Source organism: Eleginops maclovinus, chromosome 15 (genome assembly GCF_036324505.1).
Source record: "Eleginops maclovinus isolate JMC-PN-2008 ecotype Puerto Natales chromosome 15, JC_Emac_rtc_rv5, whole genome shotgun sequence".
Taxonomy (NCBI): domain Eukaryota; kingdom Metazoa; phylum Chordata; class Actinopteri; order Perciformes; family Eleginopidae; genus Eleginops; species Eleginops maclovinus.
In genome coordinates, this window is record NC_086363.1 from 16,863,026 (window position 1) to 16,883,530 (window position 20,505).

Sequence of the window (20,505 nt, forward strand, 5' to 3'; positions counted from 1 at the left end):
ATTTTATTATCAAGCCATACCAAAGTTGTCAAGATATTTTAAGCTGAACAACACACTTCATCCTCATGATCGCAGAAGGCATTGGGATTCATTCTCTAGGGACAATGTCCAAATCTCATGGTAATCCATCTAGTAGCTGTTGTGATATTTTTGTCCATACCAAAGTAGTGGCTGCACAAATATTGCCCTTCCTTTAGCCGTGGCTAGTATGGCTAAAGTCTCAAAAATGAATGCAGTAAAAAATAAGAAATCGTCTAGGAAAATTTGGTAACTGCAAGAAACCTGCATCTGAGAGATGTTTTTACCTGAGCATAAAGCCAAAGCTTAACAGTAATTGCTTAAGAAAAACAAGTGACTGAGTCAAAATCATCAAATGGACCAGATTGAGCATTTCATACATATTTAAGGCGGTAGTTTCTACAAAAGGTGCATAAACTAAGTGGTGGAATGTAAGGAAGTACATTTATTGTAGTTAAGTACAATTTTAGAGTACTTTCATTGTATGCTTCTTTATACTTCTACTCTATCACATTTTAAAAGCCTGTATTGTATTTTATACATCACTACTTTGCCACATTTAGTTACTTTAGCGATTCTGATTATTAGCTAATAATAATGCATTTTATTTATAGAGCGCTTTTAAGGTAACTCAAAGACACTTTACAAATAAAATATCATAAAGCACTTGTAAAACTTACTATATAAAACATAACATTAATTACAGATTAAAAGCAGTTTCTGAAAAGGGGAGTTTTGATTTCTGATTTAAATGTGGTGATATTGGGACAGTCACAGATGTGTTTGGGGAGTGAGTTCCAGGTGAGTGTAATAACGCACACAATCATATACCAGCTTCTTAAACTTTAATAGAGTTGAGACAAATTAAAATAAAAAACAGTCCCAAATTCTTTTAACACAAATATCAAAAAACTGTAAGATAGAAAAGACAACAAATCTGAAAAATGTCCCAAAGCTTTTGCATTGTGGGTTTAATAATAAAAGACCCGATATACAACCTGCAACATAAAGCGATAAAAATATAGTGTCTGTCGTGTTATACTGTAAACTCAAAGCTTGCATTCTGCTAGGTTTTATGTATCAAGTAGAATAAAAGGAGCACAAACTCTCCTCACATTTAAATATAGCAGACAATTCATCACACAGCAGTTATTTAGGCAAACTAACACTTTCTTTATCACAATACAGTTATTACTCGTAGCCCATTAATGAACATTCGTGCATGGTTGAGATAGTGATGTATTTACACGTTTGTTAATAACACGGGGAGGTACAAATTAGAAGCACAGATCAGGTTTTCTTACAGGGTGTTTTTCAGTTCTGATGTTGGAACAAGCAGGGCCTCCTCTGCCAGAGAAAATGTGCCGGGGCATTTTATGAGCTGTTGGATGAGGAGCTGCCATTATTGCGGGAGCCACACAGTGACTTAGATGAACCGTGAAATTCAAAAATAATGCCTTTAAGTTGAAAAACGTCTTCATCAGGGTGGTGTTGTAATATGGTGCAGCCCTTTAGGTTTGCTGGTGAAAATGAGTAACCCTGCCTGCTTTTCACTCAATCATTTGTGCTGAACTATCAGAAACATGTTCAATAGTGGCATTTGAATCATAAATTGTGGTTTTGATTTGGAATTAGTTGATCAGTGCTTACTGTTTTTCAGAAGTCTACTGCACTAAAGGAACCTTTGATAAACCTGAGAATCAAGGGCTCCATTTTCTAGGAATAAATACTTTAAAACAAATTTAAAAAAGGAGAAATGTAGTACAAAATGGCTTACTTAGATCCTTGAAATGACTTGGCCAAAAACACTTTGTCAAAGCAATGTACATTAGAATAGCTACATGGTATCAAAGACACACTTGAAGGGAATACTTTGCTAATGAGGCGTAAATTGGAGGCTTGTCCTTCCTGTTTGAAGTAGCAAACTAGGACACCGCCCACTCAAAGGTCTTTTACACACCTTTGAACTGAATCAAAAGTCATAAGCCAGGAAGAATGTAAAAAAGCCAACGAGTTGTTTATTGTAGATCTATGGAGTTTGGGTTACAGGTTTGATACTGGGAACAAAAGACAATTCATCCGTTGCTTCAGTTTAACTGATTGACAGTGGACTCACAATATATGCAGCTACCATGCTTCTCGCTAACAAGCCAAGGTTCCTTTCAATCGTTAAACTTCTCATACAAACTACGCCAAAAAAAAAAATAATATTTACAATTTGTAATAAAAAAGCAAAATAAAAATCACAGCACAGATAAAACGCACAACCCTGAACAAAAAAAAAATATCTCAACATCTGCCGGGCTAGCGAAATGTTTCTGGTTCCTGATATAACAAACACATTTCTTTAAAAGCATGTCATTTAAAAGTGGTGAAAAAAGGAAATGTACAACGAAAGAAAGAAAACGGATGATTTGAGGAAACCCACGTTGTACATGTGTTGGTAGATATATATAAAGCTTCAATTACACTCAGGATGACAGTCTCCGCCCTGATGTGGAATGTTGTTGCTCCATATCGTGGTAAATCTTTTTCAGGCGGGTGTTTTTTTTTTTTTTTTTAAGTTATTAAAAAGTGGGTTCCAGAACAAGAACATCTGAAAAAAGCAGGGGTGGAGGGATGTTCCGTGGCTAGCGGTGGATCTTAGTGTGGGCCACCAGTCCATTACAAATATCTTAGTAATATCCAGGCTGGTACTGCTGGCTCCATGGCTTCTGGTTCCAGAACTGCACAGGACACACAAGAGAAGACCGTTTATTATGGGAACGTACACTCATCATATGTATAATCACAACAAAAAAATGATACACATGCTAACAGATTATCCATTTTCTTACCAATTCAAAAATATGGATACAGTCATTCAGTATTTCCTCACTGAGGAATTAAGAACCTTAAGGACCTTTTTTTTTAAAATTCACATACAACTATTCAAATGTGGGCCTCATCTGCTTTTGTGTGGAATTCTGACAGTGTTAGAAGTCTTGTGAATGATTTTTCCTCTGCTCTAAATACTGACCCCTTGCTGCCAGCTCTGGTTGAAGGCCTGGGCCTTGTCCATGCCGTTCCTGTTGCCACCAAAGTTGCCGCCGTTCCTGTTGCCACCAAAGTTGCCATTCTTGTTTCCAAAGTTGCCATAGTTGCCTCGGTTACCTCCTCCTCTCTGCTGGAACTGTAGGAGTAGAGTGACAGGAAAATGAAGCCCATGTACAAATGCTACTATAAATTTAAGGACATTTTACAGAATTACTGTAAAAAAAACCAGATGATATCAGGAAGTATGATTCGTTATCAAACCCACCTGGTTGTGAGGTCCCCGGGCTCCTCCACGGTGCATGTTGGCGCCACCTCCTCTGCTCATGTTGCCCCTGTTCATTGGGCCACCTCGGTTCATGGGTCCGCCTCTGGGTCCCATGTTTCTCATTGGTCCGCCACGAGGGGATCCGCCCAGGCTAGGAATGGGTCCACCGCCACGGTTGAAGTTTCCACGGTTATGGAAGCCTCCTCTGAAGGCGGGGGGAGGCAGGAATCCGCGAGGTGGGCGGTTGAAGCCTCCACGGGGGCCGGGAGCTACATCAAACATTTTTTAAAATGTTAGCCTGAATACGATGATATTTTTAGCAAAAATAATGGCATTATAACATCCCAAAAGGTCTGTTTACCTCCTCTGAAGTTGCCTCTGTTCTGGAAGCCTCCGCGATTGCCGCCTCTCTGTCCGGGTCCACTGCCACGGCCAAACTGGTTCTTGCCCCCCCGCCCGCCTCCACGCAGACCACCCCCTCTTTTGGGAGTTGTGCTTCCCTGGTTGGGTTTCTTCTCAGCGGGCAGAGCGGTCTTGCTCTCCTCTTTGTACTGCTCCAGCAGCTTGCCGGCCTCCTCCTTCTGAAGCTCGGCGAAGACAACGTCATTGAAGCTCTCCCCCTCCCCCGGCAGCGAGTAGAAGCCTGGAATTGAAGGAAAATAAACCAGAACACGATGACACCGGAATCTCACAAAATAAAACAAAGACTTACTCCTACTATTCTTTACGGCTGACACTTCTTCTATACCTTTCATTTTGAAGAGAGCGTGCTCGGGCACTTCTTTGCCGTCGCTCTCCACCTTCTTCTGGACCCTCTCCTTGTAGTCCTCGTCAGATGGGCAGACCACCACAGCCTTGCGCTGGAAGCCCGCGAACAAGCACATCTTCCTCTTCTGGCCCGGGGCAGACAGGTTAGTCTGGGGGAGAGAAAGAGGATCAATTGTACTGTGAAATAAAAAAGCACTCATCTGTATTATCTATATATTGGAAACAAGCCACTTACATGATCCAGGATGTAGTTTCTCTTCTTGCGGGCAGCAATCTCAATGAACTTTCCAAGGAATAGTGGTGCCCTCTGGGAAATGGCGCTCAGCTTGGTGATGTCCTTTGACTGGCGTTTCAGACTGTTGATCTGTAAAAGATGACGGGTTAATTAGAGCTAAAGCAGAAGGAGATACAGAGCAAGACACAGTATTCCCGGAGTTATTGAATATAGCAGCTGTTATCAGTACTGACCATCATCTTGTCCACAATTGTGTCACTGCCCAGGATGTAGTATTTCCCAGGGTTCTCCTGGACGTGGTTCTTCACCCATGTGGTCTTCCCTGAGCCTGGCAGGCCGACCATCACTATGATCTACATGACATTAAGGGAAAGAACAATTAAAAATCAAACTCTGCTAAATATTGTAGTTTTAAAAAAGCTCAGTGTATGACACATGTCATTTTCTACTCTGTCCTATGCTTACCTCGCAGTCAGCTTTGGTTTGTGGGCCCTTGAGCCCCCGGACACGGTCCTCCACAGGGATCTGCTGCAGGAAGGTGTAGCCCTGGGGCTGGGGGAAGTACGGAGTCTCCATCTGGCCGAAGTTGAACTCTACAGCACAGTTGTGGCAGATGACGTGGGGGAAGAGGGCCTGGCCGCCCAGAGAGTCCTTGTTGACCTGGAAAGCTACAACTGGCTCCCCGCCATTCTTAGAGAAGGACAGCACCACCTCGTCTCCCTCAAAGTCCTAAAGAAAGAAGGCAAAAATGGATGAATATAAAAATGTGTGACATTTTTTTATAATTATCATTTTTGCTCTTGCTTGGTTTCTTTCAGTTTTTAGCAACAGCTTCAATGTCTTACAATGAGGCAGCAGATGACGTCATTCTCCTCGTAGGTTTCTCCAAAGTCCTCTGTCACACAGTTGGTTGTCTTCTTGGCTTTCCCAGAGTATGCATAAGAATGTTCCTCCTCACCTGTAAATTAAAGGAAGAATACAACTGTTGGACAAATCCTCTTTCAGATGCTCAAACTCTGATTCATCGATGTTGGACATAGCCCAGAGACCACTATATCATCCAGAGCCATTTTACATCATCATGGCACGCTGCTTGTGAACCACCAGAGGGAGCTATCAGGACAGACTGCCATTTCATGCAGGATCACATTAGCCTCCTGCTTCTAAGTCTCATCTTATACAGATGACCTGCAAGAATTCCTGAAATTTGTCTTGCAATGAATGAAATGCACTATGAAGTCTAACAAGATACTGTTCAATATTGACCTCTTCCTTATTCTGCATGAATGAGTTATGCAAAATGGCTGCTTTGGCTTGGTCACCATTTTGTGAATCAAATCAATGATGTACTATGATTGCCAGATCACTATAGACATAACAATTAGCTCTACAACACGTGTGATGAGACCAAGTAGAAAATTGGATGGAACATTGCCACAGTTAAATTGGAACTGTCCGATGAAAAACTTACCAAGGAGTAGGGTGCCAGTAGACAGGGACCAGCCGACCTGCACATCATGAATCTCCATGTTCTTGCTGGAAATGTGCTTCACGGGGATTTTTTCTGCAACCTGTTGACATGAAGAAAACACAGTTGTATCAGGATACTTTTCGCACATATTTGTAAGCATTGTTTAACGTTCTACATAAGCTTCAAATCATTCAGAGATGTAATGATGCACATGGCAGGGAAGGGTCAATTGTAAACACAGTTTTGTAACTGTACCTTCATCTCAAAGCAGGCTTTGCCTTTGTTCATGCCGTAGGTGGCCTTGCCTCCGGACCAGAGGTAAGCAAAACTCTCCATTGTGAGAGATGAGGCGCTGTAGCGGTCCCGCGACACCTTAAAGTGCAGGTCGCAGTTGTCTGGAACACAACAAAAAGGACAGTCAATATTAACACAAATGTTCCCCAGTAGTTCTGGTCTTCTTGGACAGGTGTTTGAAGTCATAAAATTGGCTTCAGATTTCCTTGATATTGTTATTCTCCACATTTAAAAATCACTCACAGGTATCCAGGCAGACTTTGGTGTCATCAAACTCCTCATCTTCTTCCTCCAGGGGTGGCACAGGGGATTTGAATGAAGCCCTGAAAGGAGATGCCAACCAGTCAATTAGAGGATTTACATGTCAGTGCAGCTACATGGAACATATAGATGCCATGGATACCACTTGCTGAAAAATATTTGAGGAGGAAAGACAGACTAGGGGAAAATAAATACAAAATAGAGAAGGAAAATGGGGCACGCAAGCCTCCACATTTTTGTCAGGGGATTGTCAGCTGTGTTATGGGCCAGACAACACTTACCTTCCCGTATCCAGCGAAATCTAAAACGAGAGACTTACAGAGAGAAAGCATTCCTGCTAGCCCTGGCATGCAAGGCTATCCATTGGTGAAGGTGATAATAAAATAAGACTTTCAGATAGGATTTTATGATCTCAAGGATTGATGATAGCCAGTGGAATTGGAAACAGTAAAGTGGTATTCTCGATTAAAAAAGGTCCAGACCAAGTCACTGTTTAGCAATTATGAGTTGCTACCATGTTTGGTTTTTAAAAGCATCACAAGAGCTACAGCAACTTACCAACTCTGTAGTGTGAGAATAGGTACCAAAATATCTCAAGGGAAGTTTAAGAAACTTGAAAATACACATTTCGCTGAGGCTTAAGAAAATCCAGTGAAGTCGTTTTCTAGTAGGAAGACATCTCCAGAGACAACTGTCATGGATGTTGAGGGGGTTGGTGGGGGCATATGGTCAGTGAGGTCAGCTATTTGCTCAAACAATGGCTGCTGCTCTATAGACCCAATGGCTTCCAATAGGGTAGATTTAAAACCATAACAATTGTTGGGGGAAATGTGGCTGAATGTTCACTAGTCTTAATGGACACTAAAAAATGTATGTTGTCAGAGAACAGGGGGTGGGTACCAGAAAAAGGCAGCAAAACTATGATATTTTATCAAATCTGGTGGAACATTTATCTATTCAGGCAAAAAATGTATTAAAATTGATTTCTAACCGGTTTATCCTCATTGTGTCAACAGCGCAATGAAAACAAAAACACTGACCAAGAAGTCGGTACATGTATGCACACATCCACTCATCGGTACCCATGCATACCATGCATGATGTCACCTGCGCGAGGGATAGAAACAAGCATTGCAAACACACAGACATCCACACCATGAAAACATACACACAAGACATGATACATGGGACAGAAATAGCATTTTGACGTCATACAACCAGTGAAATAAAAAACAAAAACGAAATAAATTAAATAGCATTGCGAGGGAAAGACGATGGACGGTCAATAGTGAGCTCCTCCGTGGACGTTTTGGGAATTTGCTACATCCTTGTGGCTACCCTGCAGCAGTGGACCCCTCCTCCCACGCCTCTGAGCTAATCCTCTCCACCCTCCCTCCATTCCCAAGTGCACATCTGCTACTTTACTCTGGGTTCTCTTTGAGCAGCTTTGATTTACCTTCAGCACACAATGGGCTTTCCAAAACAATAAGTGGCATGAGGAACAAATGTGGAAATTCAGAGAGACTTGATTTTTGCACTTCTGCTACAGAATGCAGTCACACATGTGAGTGGGCACTGTAAAAGGTAAGGCTCTTAAAGTAGTCAGGGATGACCCTCAACACATGTGAAAGTAAGGTTATTAATAAATATAATACTTGAAAATGAGGGTTTTCCTCATGCTAGGCATATGTGCATTGGCACTTAAAGCCAATACAGTTCAACAAAGCTATAGATGGCGCTTCAGGGATGCTGAAGGCCATTTTTGCTCTGTCCCATCCTTACCAGCTGTATTTGTTCTCTTCAATAAATTCAAAGTAGCCCCTTCCATGTTCCTCCCGGCGTCTCTTAACACCCTTCTTATTCTTCTGATCAGCATTCGTGTCTTTGTCCGCATCCCCTTTGAAAATAGAACAAAGATATAGAATGAGGTGCTCCTTTTTGTGAGAGAGGTCGGACTGGCAGTGGGGTTCTGGCCCACAAAGCCCGTTCATTAGTTACAGTGTCGACCATAATCATCAATATTAAATAAAGAAGAGGCAACACCTCATGATTACACTTAAATAAAAACACAATCAGAAATTGTAACAGCTCTAATGACCAGAGATAGGAATTACAATGTAGGCTGGTCCATATGAACATTGTGAATAGTGTTTGCTGGGGCTGGAAAACAAATCTCTGCAAAGTAAAGGGACATTAAGCCGACAATAAAAGGCTTAGAATATGTGTTTCTCAGTAGGAGCCAGCTATTTCATTAAAAGAGGTCAAGTCTACTGCTGTCTGGGACAAATGCATCATGCAAGGAAATGAGAATACCTACTTAGCCCTGGGTTGACCCCCTCCCCCCATATCTTGCCCTACATAACCTATGTGGCTAATCACATAAACTTGGATTGTCTATGTTCATTCAACAAGACCACACTTTCTATTCGAACCACCGACAAACTAACCACGTGCCTAACCAATCTTCTGCACAGCTCTGGGTTAGACAGTTCAGGTGTTCTCCGCTCTACGGAAGGCTGGTACAGTAAGACTTTAAACTGCAGGCCACACTCCTCTGTTTATTCCCTAGGAGAACTGCTTTTGGTTGGACCTGCCCAATTGTCTTCTGACTAGTTAAGAGTCGGAGGAAGACACCCTACAATCACTGCAGTAGTCAAACTTTTAAATATACTGCTTTACCGTTACGTCATTTTAAAATAGGTTATACAAGTGATCGTATCGGCGCACCTCCACTGTACCACCCCATTCGTAGACAACCATAATGATGGGAACCTCTGAACTAGCTAACCGGCTGATCCGCTAGTTAGCACTGCACGACAGACACAAAGAAACTGATGTTAGCTGGCGAGCTAACAAGCTAACCAAGCAAAACGAAAAGCCGCACTAAGCTAGGTTAAAAGAACATATTGTTTCTACTTAATACCCGAAATTAATGCTTCTACCAACACTGGACTATTATAAATAAGCTTAAATTAACCTTAGTGGACGGATTATCGAATCTTACCGTTACAAAATAGTGAACCTTAGCTTACCAAGGTGGTGACCGATGCTAACGTCAGATTAGCTTTTCATGCTAACGGTTTCAGTTTGATGCTAACGCTGGCTAGTTTGGTGGGTTTATGCTATTTAGCTAACGCGGACGCTCTGTTGTATGGCAACGACTTTATATGTAATTGTCCCCAGTCGGCTCTCTACCGCGGTAGCATTAACGCTATAGCAAAACTCGACACCCAGCCACAGTCCATCCAGCCAGACACATTTTCAAACCAACCCGGCCGACTCACCCTCTGCAGCCTGGTCCGCGGGCTCACCATCCTCTGTGTCTATTTTCTCCATGTCGTCCACATCACCCTTGAGCATGGGATCCATCTCGTCGTCTTCGTCTCCGTCTTCTTCCCCCTCACCCATCTCTTCGTCCTCAGCAACGGGATTATCGTTGCCTCCATTTTCCGGCTCTTCTTCCTCCTCCTCCTCCTCCTCCTCCTCTTCATTGGCCTCCATGCTTTCTTCTATTGGGCCCTCGCCTTCTTCTTCCTCTCCCATGCCCTCATGGTCGGCAGCCTGGCCTGAACCCTCGGCCGCCACAGCTTCTGGGTCCAACGGGGAATCTCCGCCGAGGGCCTCCTCGTCCAGTGCGACCTGCAGGCGGTCCATCAGCTCGGCCTTCAGACCCTTGTCCGAAAGATTACGCTTTTTCAGCTCGTCCTTCAGCTCGTTCACTTTCAGCTTTTTGACGTTAATTGAGCTCATTGTGAATAGTTAGAGGCAAATATATTAAATAAAATTCACAAATGCAACAATGAATAAATAATTGGACGCCTTTTGTCGAAAGATGAAGCTCAATACTGCGCCAAATGGCACCGCGCTGTCCGACCAAGCTTTAACCAGCAAAAGAGCTGAGCGGCTGGGTGTGGGGGAGGCGGATGACTTCCCTTACCGTAATTACCCAGAAAGCAGCGCGGCCTGGTGGTTATATAGCCCGCCGACCATCTGTCGTTTGCCAAATGATAAAACCATCCCTTAAAAAGCCTTGATGTGGGGAAGAAAGTGGGGCAAACACTCAGGATATTACTTTTTTTTGCACTATTACTAAAAGTATGTACATAACTTGGCATAATCAACTGCATATAGCAATAGGAGTTTAAAATACGCAGGCTACGTGTTTCTAAAGCTAGATAATAGGACAGTATTACAATAAACAATAGCCTGGTACTGTTGCCTATAATATAAGATACCTGGAACCCAAGTCCTTGTATGAAGTGGGCTTGAATAGATGTTTTGTAAAAACTCTTCCTTAAAGTAATGTCTTTGAAGGGAAAATATAAATATAAACGATAAATAAAATATTTTTAATTGAGTAAATCTCACAATTTACAACGTTTTTTCACATCAAAACGTATTGTACAATTATATGTAGATACAATAAATCATCTACTACTAAACCAATAAAGTAAAGGAAGAGACTAACAATTTATCTGTATCATTTTGAATATAAATTGTTTCTAAATGGGCCTACATGGATTTATTTGTGTCGTATGTGCACAACACAAATAAGGACTCTCTGTACAACAGAAACACCAAAATAAGAATAAATAACACATTTGATATATTATTTAATCAATATGGAATTTGTTTATGCATCAGCAGAAAAAACCTTCCCCTCTGCGATAAGACACTATAAAGCTTGTTTGATATTTCGTCACCCTTTTGTTAACTAAAAAAAGAAAAATCATACTACATCACCTACTGGTATACTTCACTGTTTTACTCATTTAATGAAAACAGTTATGTTTTGTCTGGCTTTTGCGCTATGTCAAGTCTGTTAATGTTATGCTCATGTGTTAAAATCTAAATTAGGGATTTTAAAGTGAGATTATTATGTCTCCTCCAAGTCCCTTAGCTTTATGGGAGGGCAATACTTGATTGCTGGAGATACCACTTTAATATAATTGTTGTTCTGCTTCTACCTTAATTCTACAATATGAATATCATGTATTTATTGTTTTGCATAGTTCAATTACACTTGCCCTCTTATTTGGCTCATAATTCATAAATTCCTCTACTGCTTCATGGGGCATATGACAATGGATTTATTGACATCACAATGTAAAATACAACTTTTCCAATCCCAAATTGGGATTAGAAAAGTTTTTTTTACGGCAGCATGTTTGCAAGGCATTGCGCATACACAAATATACAAAATAAATATATACATTAAATCAATATTTTTAACATATTTAACAATATTTTATTTACCGTAAAATATAAACATCTATACTATGTAATTGATTACTAACTGATTGCATGGCTCATCATGTCCATGCAATCAGTTAGTAATCAAGTGAGTGTTCCAAATATTATGACATAAATTACTGCATTAGAGAGATTACAAGGGATTCATATTTTGAAATGGAGGTAATTCCATAAACAAACTGTGCAACAGCTAGTTCCTGCATGAGTGTTGCTCTTTACTGCCTCCCTGAGGATGTTATAATAAATATCCAAGTGAAATCATGAAGTGTTCTTCAGTGCGCTCACTCCTCCTCTGTCACTGTCCTCTCTCCTCTGAGACACACAGCATCTCCTGACCTTACTTTATCATATTTTTTTTTATACAAACCTACCATGAGTGAAATACTTTTGCTTTTTATCCACGGATCTTCGGAAAAACCATGTAAAAGTGCACTCTTCCTTTGTTCGGATATCTTTTTAAATATTAACAAGTTGTCATGTCATCCCTGAATGGAAGAGGAGAGAGATTTCCTGGAGCACACTGGGTAAGTCGAATTTAGTCATTGTGGAAATTATTATTAAGAATTTGAAAACATTGCATGGTCTTCATAGAGTTTTATATAAGAATATTAATGTTTGGCTGCAATAAATAACATTTGGGTGTGGTTACAGTTGTCCACCCATCGATTGACTTGTAATTCCCCTCTGCCAAAGCCCACACATCCTTCTTATGGTAATTTATTTCTCAGAGCTCAGAAGTGGAGCATCACGTTGAGCCCGACTGCTTTCCTGTAAATATTAAACCCAAGGAGCGTCCTCCTCCAGAGGGGGCTGGGGAGTCCAGAGCAGACCGGAATATGTGCCAGAGATCAGACGCTGTCCCGTCTTACAAGTCCCTGCCTGGAAGCTTTGGAGACCGCATCAGGAGTACCATGTCCTCTGCGAGTGGGACTCTATGCAGAGGCACTATGTCCGCGTATCCCGGCTTTGGGAGGTCCGATAGGAAAGTTGCCTGCTGTGAGAAGTGCTCGGCCACCCTCGTTGCTCTGAAGAAGCAAGCGCTAAGCCTGGCTGTGCACCATCACTTCTCCTGCAAGGTCAGTAACCACGATGATGGAGCTGCTCAGGGATGTGGTGGAGCAGAAATGCACTTAAGATCAGTATGCACTTTAAGGTTGATATCTTGATAAGGGAAGAAATATATGTTTAAATGGTTTTAAAGTTTTTTTAAAAATAATCTAATCCCGTGGAAGGAGTTATCAGCAGGTGGTAGTCCAGGGTCATGTTTGAAAATAAAAATGAAACGATTTCCCTTGATATTTTTTAATGCAATGATGTAAGGATAAGGTTATATTTATTGAACTAAAATAAAGGATTCAAGATTCTATATTTATTTTAACCGCCCCATACTTAAAATAAAGTTCACCCTTATACAGTTAACAGTGTATTTATCAGATAACATAATATAGTAACAAAGAATATAATATAATTTTATATGTGTAAATGTTAATTTTACCTTGTCTACGATTCAGATAAAAAAAAACTTATATAAATAATATTTTGTTCTTCTTAATTCGTCAATTATCAGTGTCATTTTGATCCATAAAGAATGAAATACATTTCTGAAAAAAACATTTGCTGGTTTTCATGTGTGCTGTAACAGTGAATTGCAAATTTTAAGGATTTAGTATTGTTTGGACAAAATGGACAATATGAAAAATGTACATTGGGGCCTTAATCATCAGTTTCTTGTATTACTTGAGAAGAAAAAAAAAAACCCTATAATGAAATAATCCAGAGTTTCATTTTCATAGAGCTGCATCTTTAACATATTTCTGTGGTCCTTTAACCTTATAAGGGGCCCTTTAACGTTCATTTTCAGGTTCATATTTTGTATGTTGTTCTTCTACTGGGACATGTCTCCATGCTTTAATGTTCAAAAACCTCTTTATTTTCTCATACTGCTGTGGTACAGCACCTCTTTTCAACCTCTGTCTGAAACCAGAGCCCAGTGCTCTGATTGGTTTGCCGGCAGGCTCTGTTGTGATTGGTCAACCTCTTAGAGCTGTCCCGTCCCTTAGCCTATCACGTAGATTGTACACTGCGCAAACTGATAGGCTACACGTACATTGCATGTAGCCTATGTAGCCAATAGAAACGTAGGTGTTACATAGTGATGTCATTTTGTCAGTGAAGTAAACAAAGGAGTACAATGGAAGGGTTTGAGGCAGGGGGGTAGTGTGTTAGAGAGAAACTCCCTCTGGAGGTAACTTTGAGATTTAAGCCTTTGTAGACCGTTTACATGCACAAAAAGCTATATACCACACTACAGGAAAGGGTAAATCCCAAAATTGCATAATAGGGTCTCTTTAAGTCAGTTAAAAGGTGTTTTAATGTAAATGATGTCGTCAAGTCAGTCCTGCCTCTGAGGAATGCACCCATACATCCATCTGCACATTTGTCACCACTAACATCCATCAAACACACTCCAATCGAGAAAGTAAACCAGTGCCATTCCTGCGTGAGTGCCTCCAAATGGCCATGAATATTTAATCTCGACATCCCTGTGTCCTCTCCACAGTCCACTCCATTGAGGGAGGACTATTTATTTTTGTCCTCCTAAGTGGGATGGGGCACAGCTAGCGTCATGTTTTAGCGAGAGACCCAAGGCCAGAGCATAACACAGAAGGAGGGGGGTGGCAGAGAAGATGGTATCTTGTGGCTAAAGACATGGCCAGAAGAAATCTGATAAGCCAGCCCAGCTCTTTGCAGGTTTATTGATCGGAGTATGATTTTCCAAAAGCATTCAGGCTCTGTAATGTCATCGTTTTGGATGGGCTCGCTATCTGGCTAAGATGGAAAGTACAGTCGCCCATCTGGCTACTAGTGTAAACAGCCTTATTCATAAATATGACATCATTTTATTTGGAACATTCAACACACTCAAACCTAAAATTGAAATATAATATACAAATATATATAATATAATAAAAACATTTTAAAAAAAAATCTGTGTATTTTAACATGCACTTTTAACATCTCAGATTCACATTTTGCTTTTCTTCTTTTCATACATACTTAATGAGCATTGTTGGAGGGATCCCAGAGAAGACTGTCATTGCCGGCGATTGCTTCTCTATATGGTTATCAGGACATACAGGGATTTATAACCCCTGATATAAAATAAATCCCTCACCTTTTAATACGTCTGAAGTTTTAGAGACTTTATTTGCTTGTACAATCCTTTGGTAGACTATCGATCAATGGCATCGTGTTGGATGGATGACAATCACATTTATATATGATCTTCCATATAGAAAACAACTGTATGTTAAAGTTACACAGTCTCATAATGTTATCATCACACAATTCTTCTCAGTACCCGTTAATATAAAAAAACATTAAATAAATGCTCCATGGTTAAATGTTAACCATGTCTAAAGTTGCATTACATTTAAAATATAAACATACATTATTTTCCAATGCCCTTTTAAAGATGACAGAAGCAGTTTTTATCAATGAAACTCACTCCTTGATTACTTTGCTGAGTGCTTTGATTGCTTATAGTTCCTTACCATGACTCTATCTCCACTCGCCGAATAATCATTCATGTAATCCTCAAGCCAGAAATCAGATAAAGCAAATTAGCCTTGGTTATTATGTGCTCAGCAGAAGCGTGAGCTGAATCCATTATCCCATTAGGTTGGTCTATTTTGTTGCAACACAATTAAAGGCTACCTTAAGTTACTACTTCAAACACCTCAAGTAAATGTTAAATATTTCAGCTAATTTTTGGTTATTTTGCAGGACTCCAGTGACCTGTCGGCATTTCTTCACGAAAATCTTCACGTCCAGAGTCGTTCTTCAAATGAGTCCAGGGGTAGAGAGAGGGAGCAGGGTGAGTGTGGGTCCTGCGGTGTGAACCTGAACCAGCTCAAACAAGAGGCGGTCCACTTGGCTCTGAACCGGGGCAATTCATTGGCTAAGCCTCCCTTTGAACCCAGCTTTAGCACAGGCACACTGCTGGGACTAAGTGATACAACAAAGCATGGAGACAGAGCTCCGAGGGACTCTGTGCATCAACCACACAGCCGCACACACAGCCCCCACAGCCCAAGGAGCCCGAGGACGCCTCAGAGGACCCCTCAAACGCTCAGACGGAGGGGGCCCAAGCTGCCCAACCACGAAATGGGCCGCTGGGTGGAGGAGCAGCAGCAGCTGGTTGCCTCTAAATCTGCGTCCAGCGCTGATGGTGTCACCATGTACTCTCATCATAAGGTACCCCTTTAAAAGCCTTCTTTACCACTAAATCACACATAACACTTCCCTTAGTGTGCATTGCCCTTTTAATGAGCTATATGGATAAAGTACTTCTTTACGGGTGCACGTGTCAGGAAAGCAATGATTCATAGTGTCCAATCAGAGCCTATTTAGATCCCATGGCTGAGGACGTTGTTTAAAAGTACTTTTGCTAATGGAATGGAATTGGGTCATGATTTACCCTTGTCATAAAAGCCGGCAAGTCAAAAGCACTTGTGATCAATAGGGGGATGGTCATATTTAACGGGCAGCTGAATGGTGAAATATACATTACTGTGATGGAAGCAACATCCAGATTGAGCCCACCCTCCCCCATGTCCCACATGGAAAGGTTGTAGACCTGTACAAGGTGAGTGAGGGTGTTTCAGAAGTTTTGTATGATGTAGGTAGTTAGATTTCGGTGGGTTTTTACTCCTGATCCAAACTGACAAAAGGTTAATATAAATCTATCAAACCTTTGAAGTACCAATTGAAGATATCATCTGACCTGGTTGATTCATAAAAATCGCTGTTGAACATTACTAACCCCTTCCAGGAATAGCAATTGTCCAATCATATTTTATAAACCGTAGCTGCAGCATGCACGTAATGAGGTGTTGTGCATTGGGCTGTGTGCAAATCCACCATGAATGTTTTATAAGAACTGCACACCAGACTCAAAGATGGCGCCTATTCAGTCCAATAAGAATGAACTGCCTTGCACGTGATGTTACGCAAACACAACAGTCCTTATCTTTAACCTTTTTGATTTTGTTACGTTGATAATATACCAAAAGCTTAGCCTCTGAATTGAAAAATGATGAGTTCCAGTTTACATATTTTCCTTATATTCCTTCGAAAACATTACGGCTGGATACCGTTGACTCTACAGTGTAATTATTTAACTTTTTTTCTGTCTACGTGGATTATCTACTGTTGAGAACCTTTAAACTTTACCCTAATTATTTTAGTATTAAAGTATATTGTACATCACTACATATTAAAGTACCTTTGAACATGAGTTTCTTTTTAAAATGAGTGTGAAAAACTTGTTTACATTCACATAATATTCAACATTCTGCTCCACAAAAGAGACAGTATTCTTTTAAGCCGTTACATGAGTAATGACATTGAATATTTCACTTTTATTCCTGTTTGCATACAGCAGTCAAACAGGATTTCATACCCTTAGTGGACCTCTTTCCAACAGCATTGCGTAATATTGCATATTGAAAAACCTGTTTATATCCAAATCTTCGGTAAGTGTGTTTGTCCTTCCAACCAGGAATGTGGGCTTTTCTTTTGGGCATGCATCTCGAGATTGTGTACAAGGCTCAAAGCTTGTCCAAAAAAGTACTCCTGAAACGCAAAAAGAACATTGCCATATCCTTATCGGAAAATGCGTTGTTTGGAATAAACTCTAAAATAAAAAAATATCCTAACAGAATGTGCTCTACATGAACCATAAATTGAATTTGGTGTGTTCCTCGGCAGAAGGCGCATCGAGTTGGCATTAGCTTTATTAACTAACTGATAAATCTGCTTTCTGTTGGCCAAATCTACAGCTTTTGTCTACTTCTGTCTGAAATGAAGCACCTATTATTATCAAAATACTTTCAATTGATACAGTAAAACTGTCTTTATAGGTAGTGCAGGAACGGAAAGCATTACAGGCATAGCAACAGTAAATAAAGCTGCAGGGTTTTGCAAATGGTCAATTGGACTGAGTAAGCCCTGAGAGCACTACTGTAATTAGACCGTTGTTCATAATCGAGTTGTCGGATGACATTTGATAATAACAATGAAACATCTTACTCAAACGAAACAGTTCTTTGCTTAGCAAGAGAATTTAGCCAGGCAGGTTCACTGTGAGAGCAGATCAATACAGGTTAATGTGGCTGAGATGAAAGTAAGAAGAGGTCTAAGGAGAGAGGAGACAAGAAGCAGGGCTGAGCAAAATTGCATTGCATGAGAAGAGACGGAAATGGACTGTTCAAGATGGGAAGCAGGAAAAAAGATAGAAGAGAGGGTGATGGAGTTCAGGGCGGAGGAGAAGACTACAGAGAGAAATCAGAGAAGAGAGAAAGAGATAAAAAAAGACTATGACAGAAGAAAGAGTCAACAAGGAGACATGGAAGGGGCGGGGGCGTATGTATACATTATTTACATTACATATGGCTGCTTATATTAACTTAGTCTGTCTTTATTCCCCTCCCAGTCTCCCTCCAAACTCCTTCAGTTCTTCCATGGCACTAATTGGCAGTTATGGTCGGACATTATTAAAGGAAGAAACCGAGTTGACATTGTTATATTGCCCTAAAAAAGGCTGAGACACTGATGAGACGTGGAGCTTGAGAGCGGTATATGAGTTGGGGCATAGGTTATGTTGCATATACATGGCACCACTATGAATGAGTGCAAAACACACGCCTCGGAGCTACAGCTGTGTAAGTGTTGGACTCGCTTTACATCAAGCTGCCTGAATGAGGGTGTGTGTGTGTTTGTGTGTGTGTGTGTGTGTGTCAGAGGCAGTGACAGTTTGTTTCCTGCTCCTCTTCAACTCTGAGTCATGCTTTAAACCCTGCCAGCAGTCACTACAGCCATCACACACTATTCCTCACACTCTACATGCAGCTAGCTGGAGCTGTACTATGACTAATGGTGTGTGTTTAACCCATACTCAGCCATGCCCTATTAAGACTCGCCTAACAACTGTCCCCGGAGTAATTCCCTAGATAATAGCCCCTTTTGGGGTGGGTGCAATTACAGATTTTGTTTTTTATAATGAGCTTTCTCCCGCAGCAGGCTGCAGATGATGCTACACTGGGCTGTGGCGGCGGGACTATACAGACAAACTCAAAGATATCCAGAGTGGTGACCATCGCCAACACTGCTGCTATGTCCCTTTTAGCCAGGTAAATATTCAAACAGATTTTTTTTTATTATCTGCAACGTGTTTGTACTCCATCAGTTTCAATGATATGACATGCCACCTCCCTTCTTCCCTGCAGGGCTGCTGAGAAGCTCAATCTGACAACGAGGAAAAAAGGCCAGGCTTCTGATCAAGCTCCTGCTCATTTTTCCACCTGCTTCAGGGAGATAATCCAGAAAAACCCTCCGCCCGTCCCCTCCTGCCTGCTCCAAGCTGCCACTAGAACCAAAGACTCACCCAGTGTTGGCAAGGTACCTTGCGGCTTCAAATTCCAGTATATTCACACTAAATGCTGATTTGGTAAATTTTTCACTGAACCACATTTGGTTATCACACCAACTATTATTCAGAACCGCCCTGATAAATAAAAAAAGGAAGAAGGAATAATTGTGGAACCAAATTTGAAGTTAAACAAAACCTTTTTGGTGGAATGCCAGAATGGTTTTCAGTTAGATTTACAAGTCATGATTTGCAATGCTAACTTTTCAACAACATTGTCCATGTTCTTGCTGAGAGGTGATTGATTCAACTCATGTTTGTATGCTAAGTATGACGCTACAGCGAGCAAGTCATTAGCTTAGCATCAAAACTGCAGGGGGTAACAGCATGTTACATGTAAAACTATAACTTTTACATCTTGGTTTATATTATATATGGGTTAAAAACACAAAATGTTATATTAGTAAAAAAGATAAATAGTCGTTTTGGTCGGTGAATTCTAATGTGAACTTTAGATGGATAAAGGTTAGCTAGTGCCTCCTGCTTCCAGTCTTTATGCCAAGTTAAAATGATCAGTCTCTAGAGTATATTTAGTGTACGGACATGAGGGTGGTATCGACGTTCTCCTCTTTCTATCAGCCAGAAAGCGAATAAGCTTTTCCCCCAAATTGATAAGCTATACCTTTTAACATTACCCATTTGTTCATGTGAAGTCAATACAGGCTAAAATGTTAACGTAATATCAAACCCAGCTGTTTATACTGAAAGCTGATATTTCACCTAGTTTGGTCTAAATTCTAAATTATGATTTGCTAGTTATCTCCAGAAACCCACCTTAACCATTCACCCTCCAGCTTTAATTCCTGCACGAGCAAGCTACGGCCATTAGCGGCTTTTATAAAGATAAGTGCAGCTTTTGTTCAAAGTTCAACACAATTGTACTCTGTGTGGCTCTTTGCAGCACATCATGTACATCAACGCAGGACAAATGTAAGGAAAAAAACACACCGCATGCTCAATAATGGAAGCAGCACTCAACCTGTTTTCTGCCATTAAATGATATGACATGCATTTTTCTGTACACTATGAAGCTGAATTGAATCTATGTTCAATCATTACATGAGTACACAGCACCACACAGATAGTAAAATTAATGCCTCACATTTAACCCATCATAGTTTAAGGAGCAGTGGGCAGAGAATTTGGGATGTAGGGGTCCAAGGCCTTGCTCAGGGGCACTGAACTGGTACCAGTCCACACTCCATTCTTGGTCCGTTCAGGGACTTGTTCCTGTAGCCCTCTATAGCTCCTTCCGCCCATAACATTTTTAAATTACAGTTCACACATACAGTATATTCCATATAGTCATAATGGAAATAGAAATTATGCAAAGTGTACAGGCTGTTCATACAAATTATAATACTTTTTTTTTAACCCACATAATACATTTGTGTGTACCTCACATCTCCTTAAGG

The 20,505-nt window shown here is 40.8% G+C and overlaps 2 protein-coding genes across 2 annotated transcripts in view; one reads left to right on the plus strand and one right to left on the minus strand.

Moving 5' to 3' along the window:
- Window positions 1-846: 846 nt before the first annotated feature.
- Window positions 847-10,283, minus strand: hnrnpub (heterogeneous nuclear ribonucleoprotein Ub). Its single transcript, XM_063901753.1, has 14 exons — window positions 9,633-10,283; window positions 8,131-8,245; window positions 6,331-6,410; window positions 6,049-6,188; window positions 5,794-5,893; window positions 5,168-5,280; window positions 4,788-5,051; window positions 4,556-4,675; window positions 4,323-4,451; window positions 4,068-4,236; window positions 3,681-3,962; window positions 3,320-3,588; window positions 3,038-3,190; window positions 847-2,744 (listed from the first exon to the last, which is right to left on the minus strand). The coding sequence occupies exons 1-14, from the start codon at window positions 10,096-10,098 to the stop codon at window positions 2,694-2,696; spliced, it is 2,451 nt and encodes an 816-aa protein (XP_063757823.1). The 5' UTR covers window positions 10,099-10,283; the 3' UTR covers window positions 847-2,693.
- Window positions 10,284-11,917: 1,634 nt separating this feature from the next.
- The window catches only part of LOC134877042 (kinesin-like protein KIF26B), a 31,738-nt gene continuing 23,150 nt past the window's right edge, over window positions 11,918-20,505 (plus strand). The window contains exons 1-5 of the mRNA XM_063902394.1: window positions 11,918-12,125; window positions 12,330-12,677; window positions 15,388-15,858; window positions 18,685-18,794; window positions 18,891-19,062. Of these exons, the coding sequence (XP_063758464.1) occupies window positions 12,078-12,125; window positions 12,330-12,677; window positions 15,388-15,858; window positions 18,685-18,794; window positions 18,891-19,062 (1,149 nt within the window). The 5' untranslated portion in view covers window positions 11,918-12,077. The remainder of the gene's footprint in view (window positions 12,126-12,329; window positions 12,678-15,387; window positions 15,859-18,684; window positions 18,795-18,890; window positions 19,063-20,505) is intronic.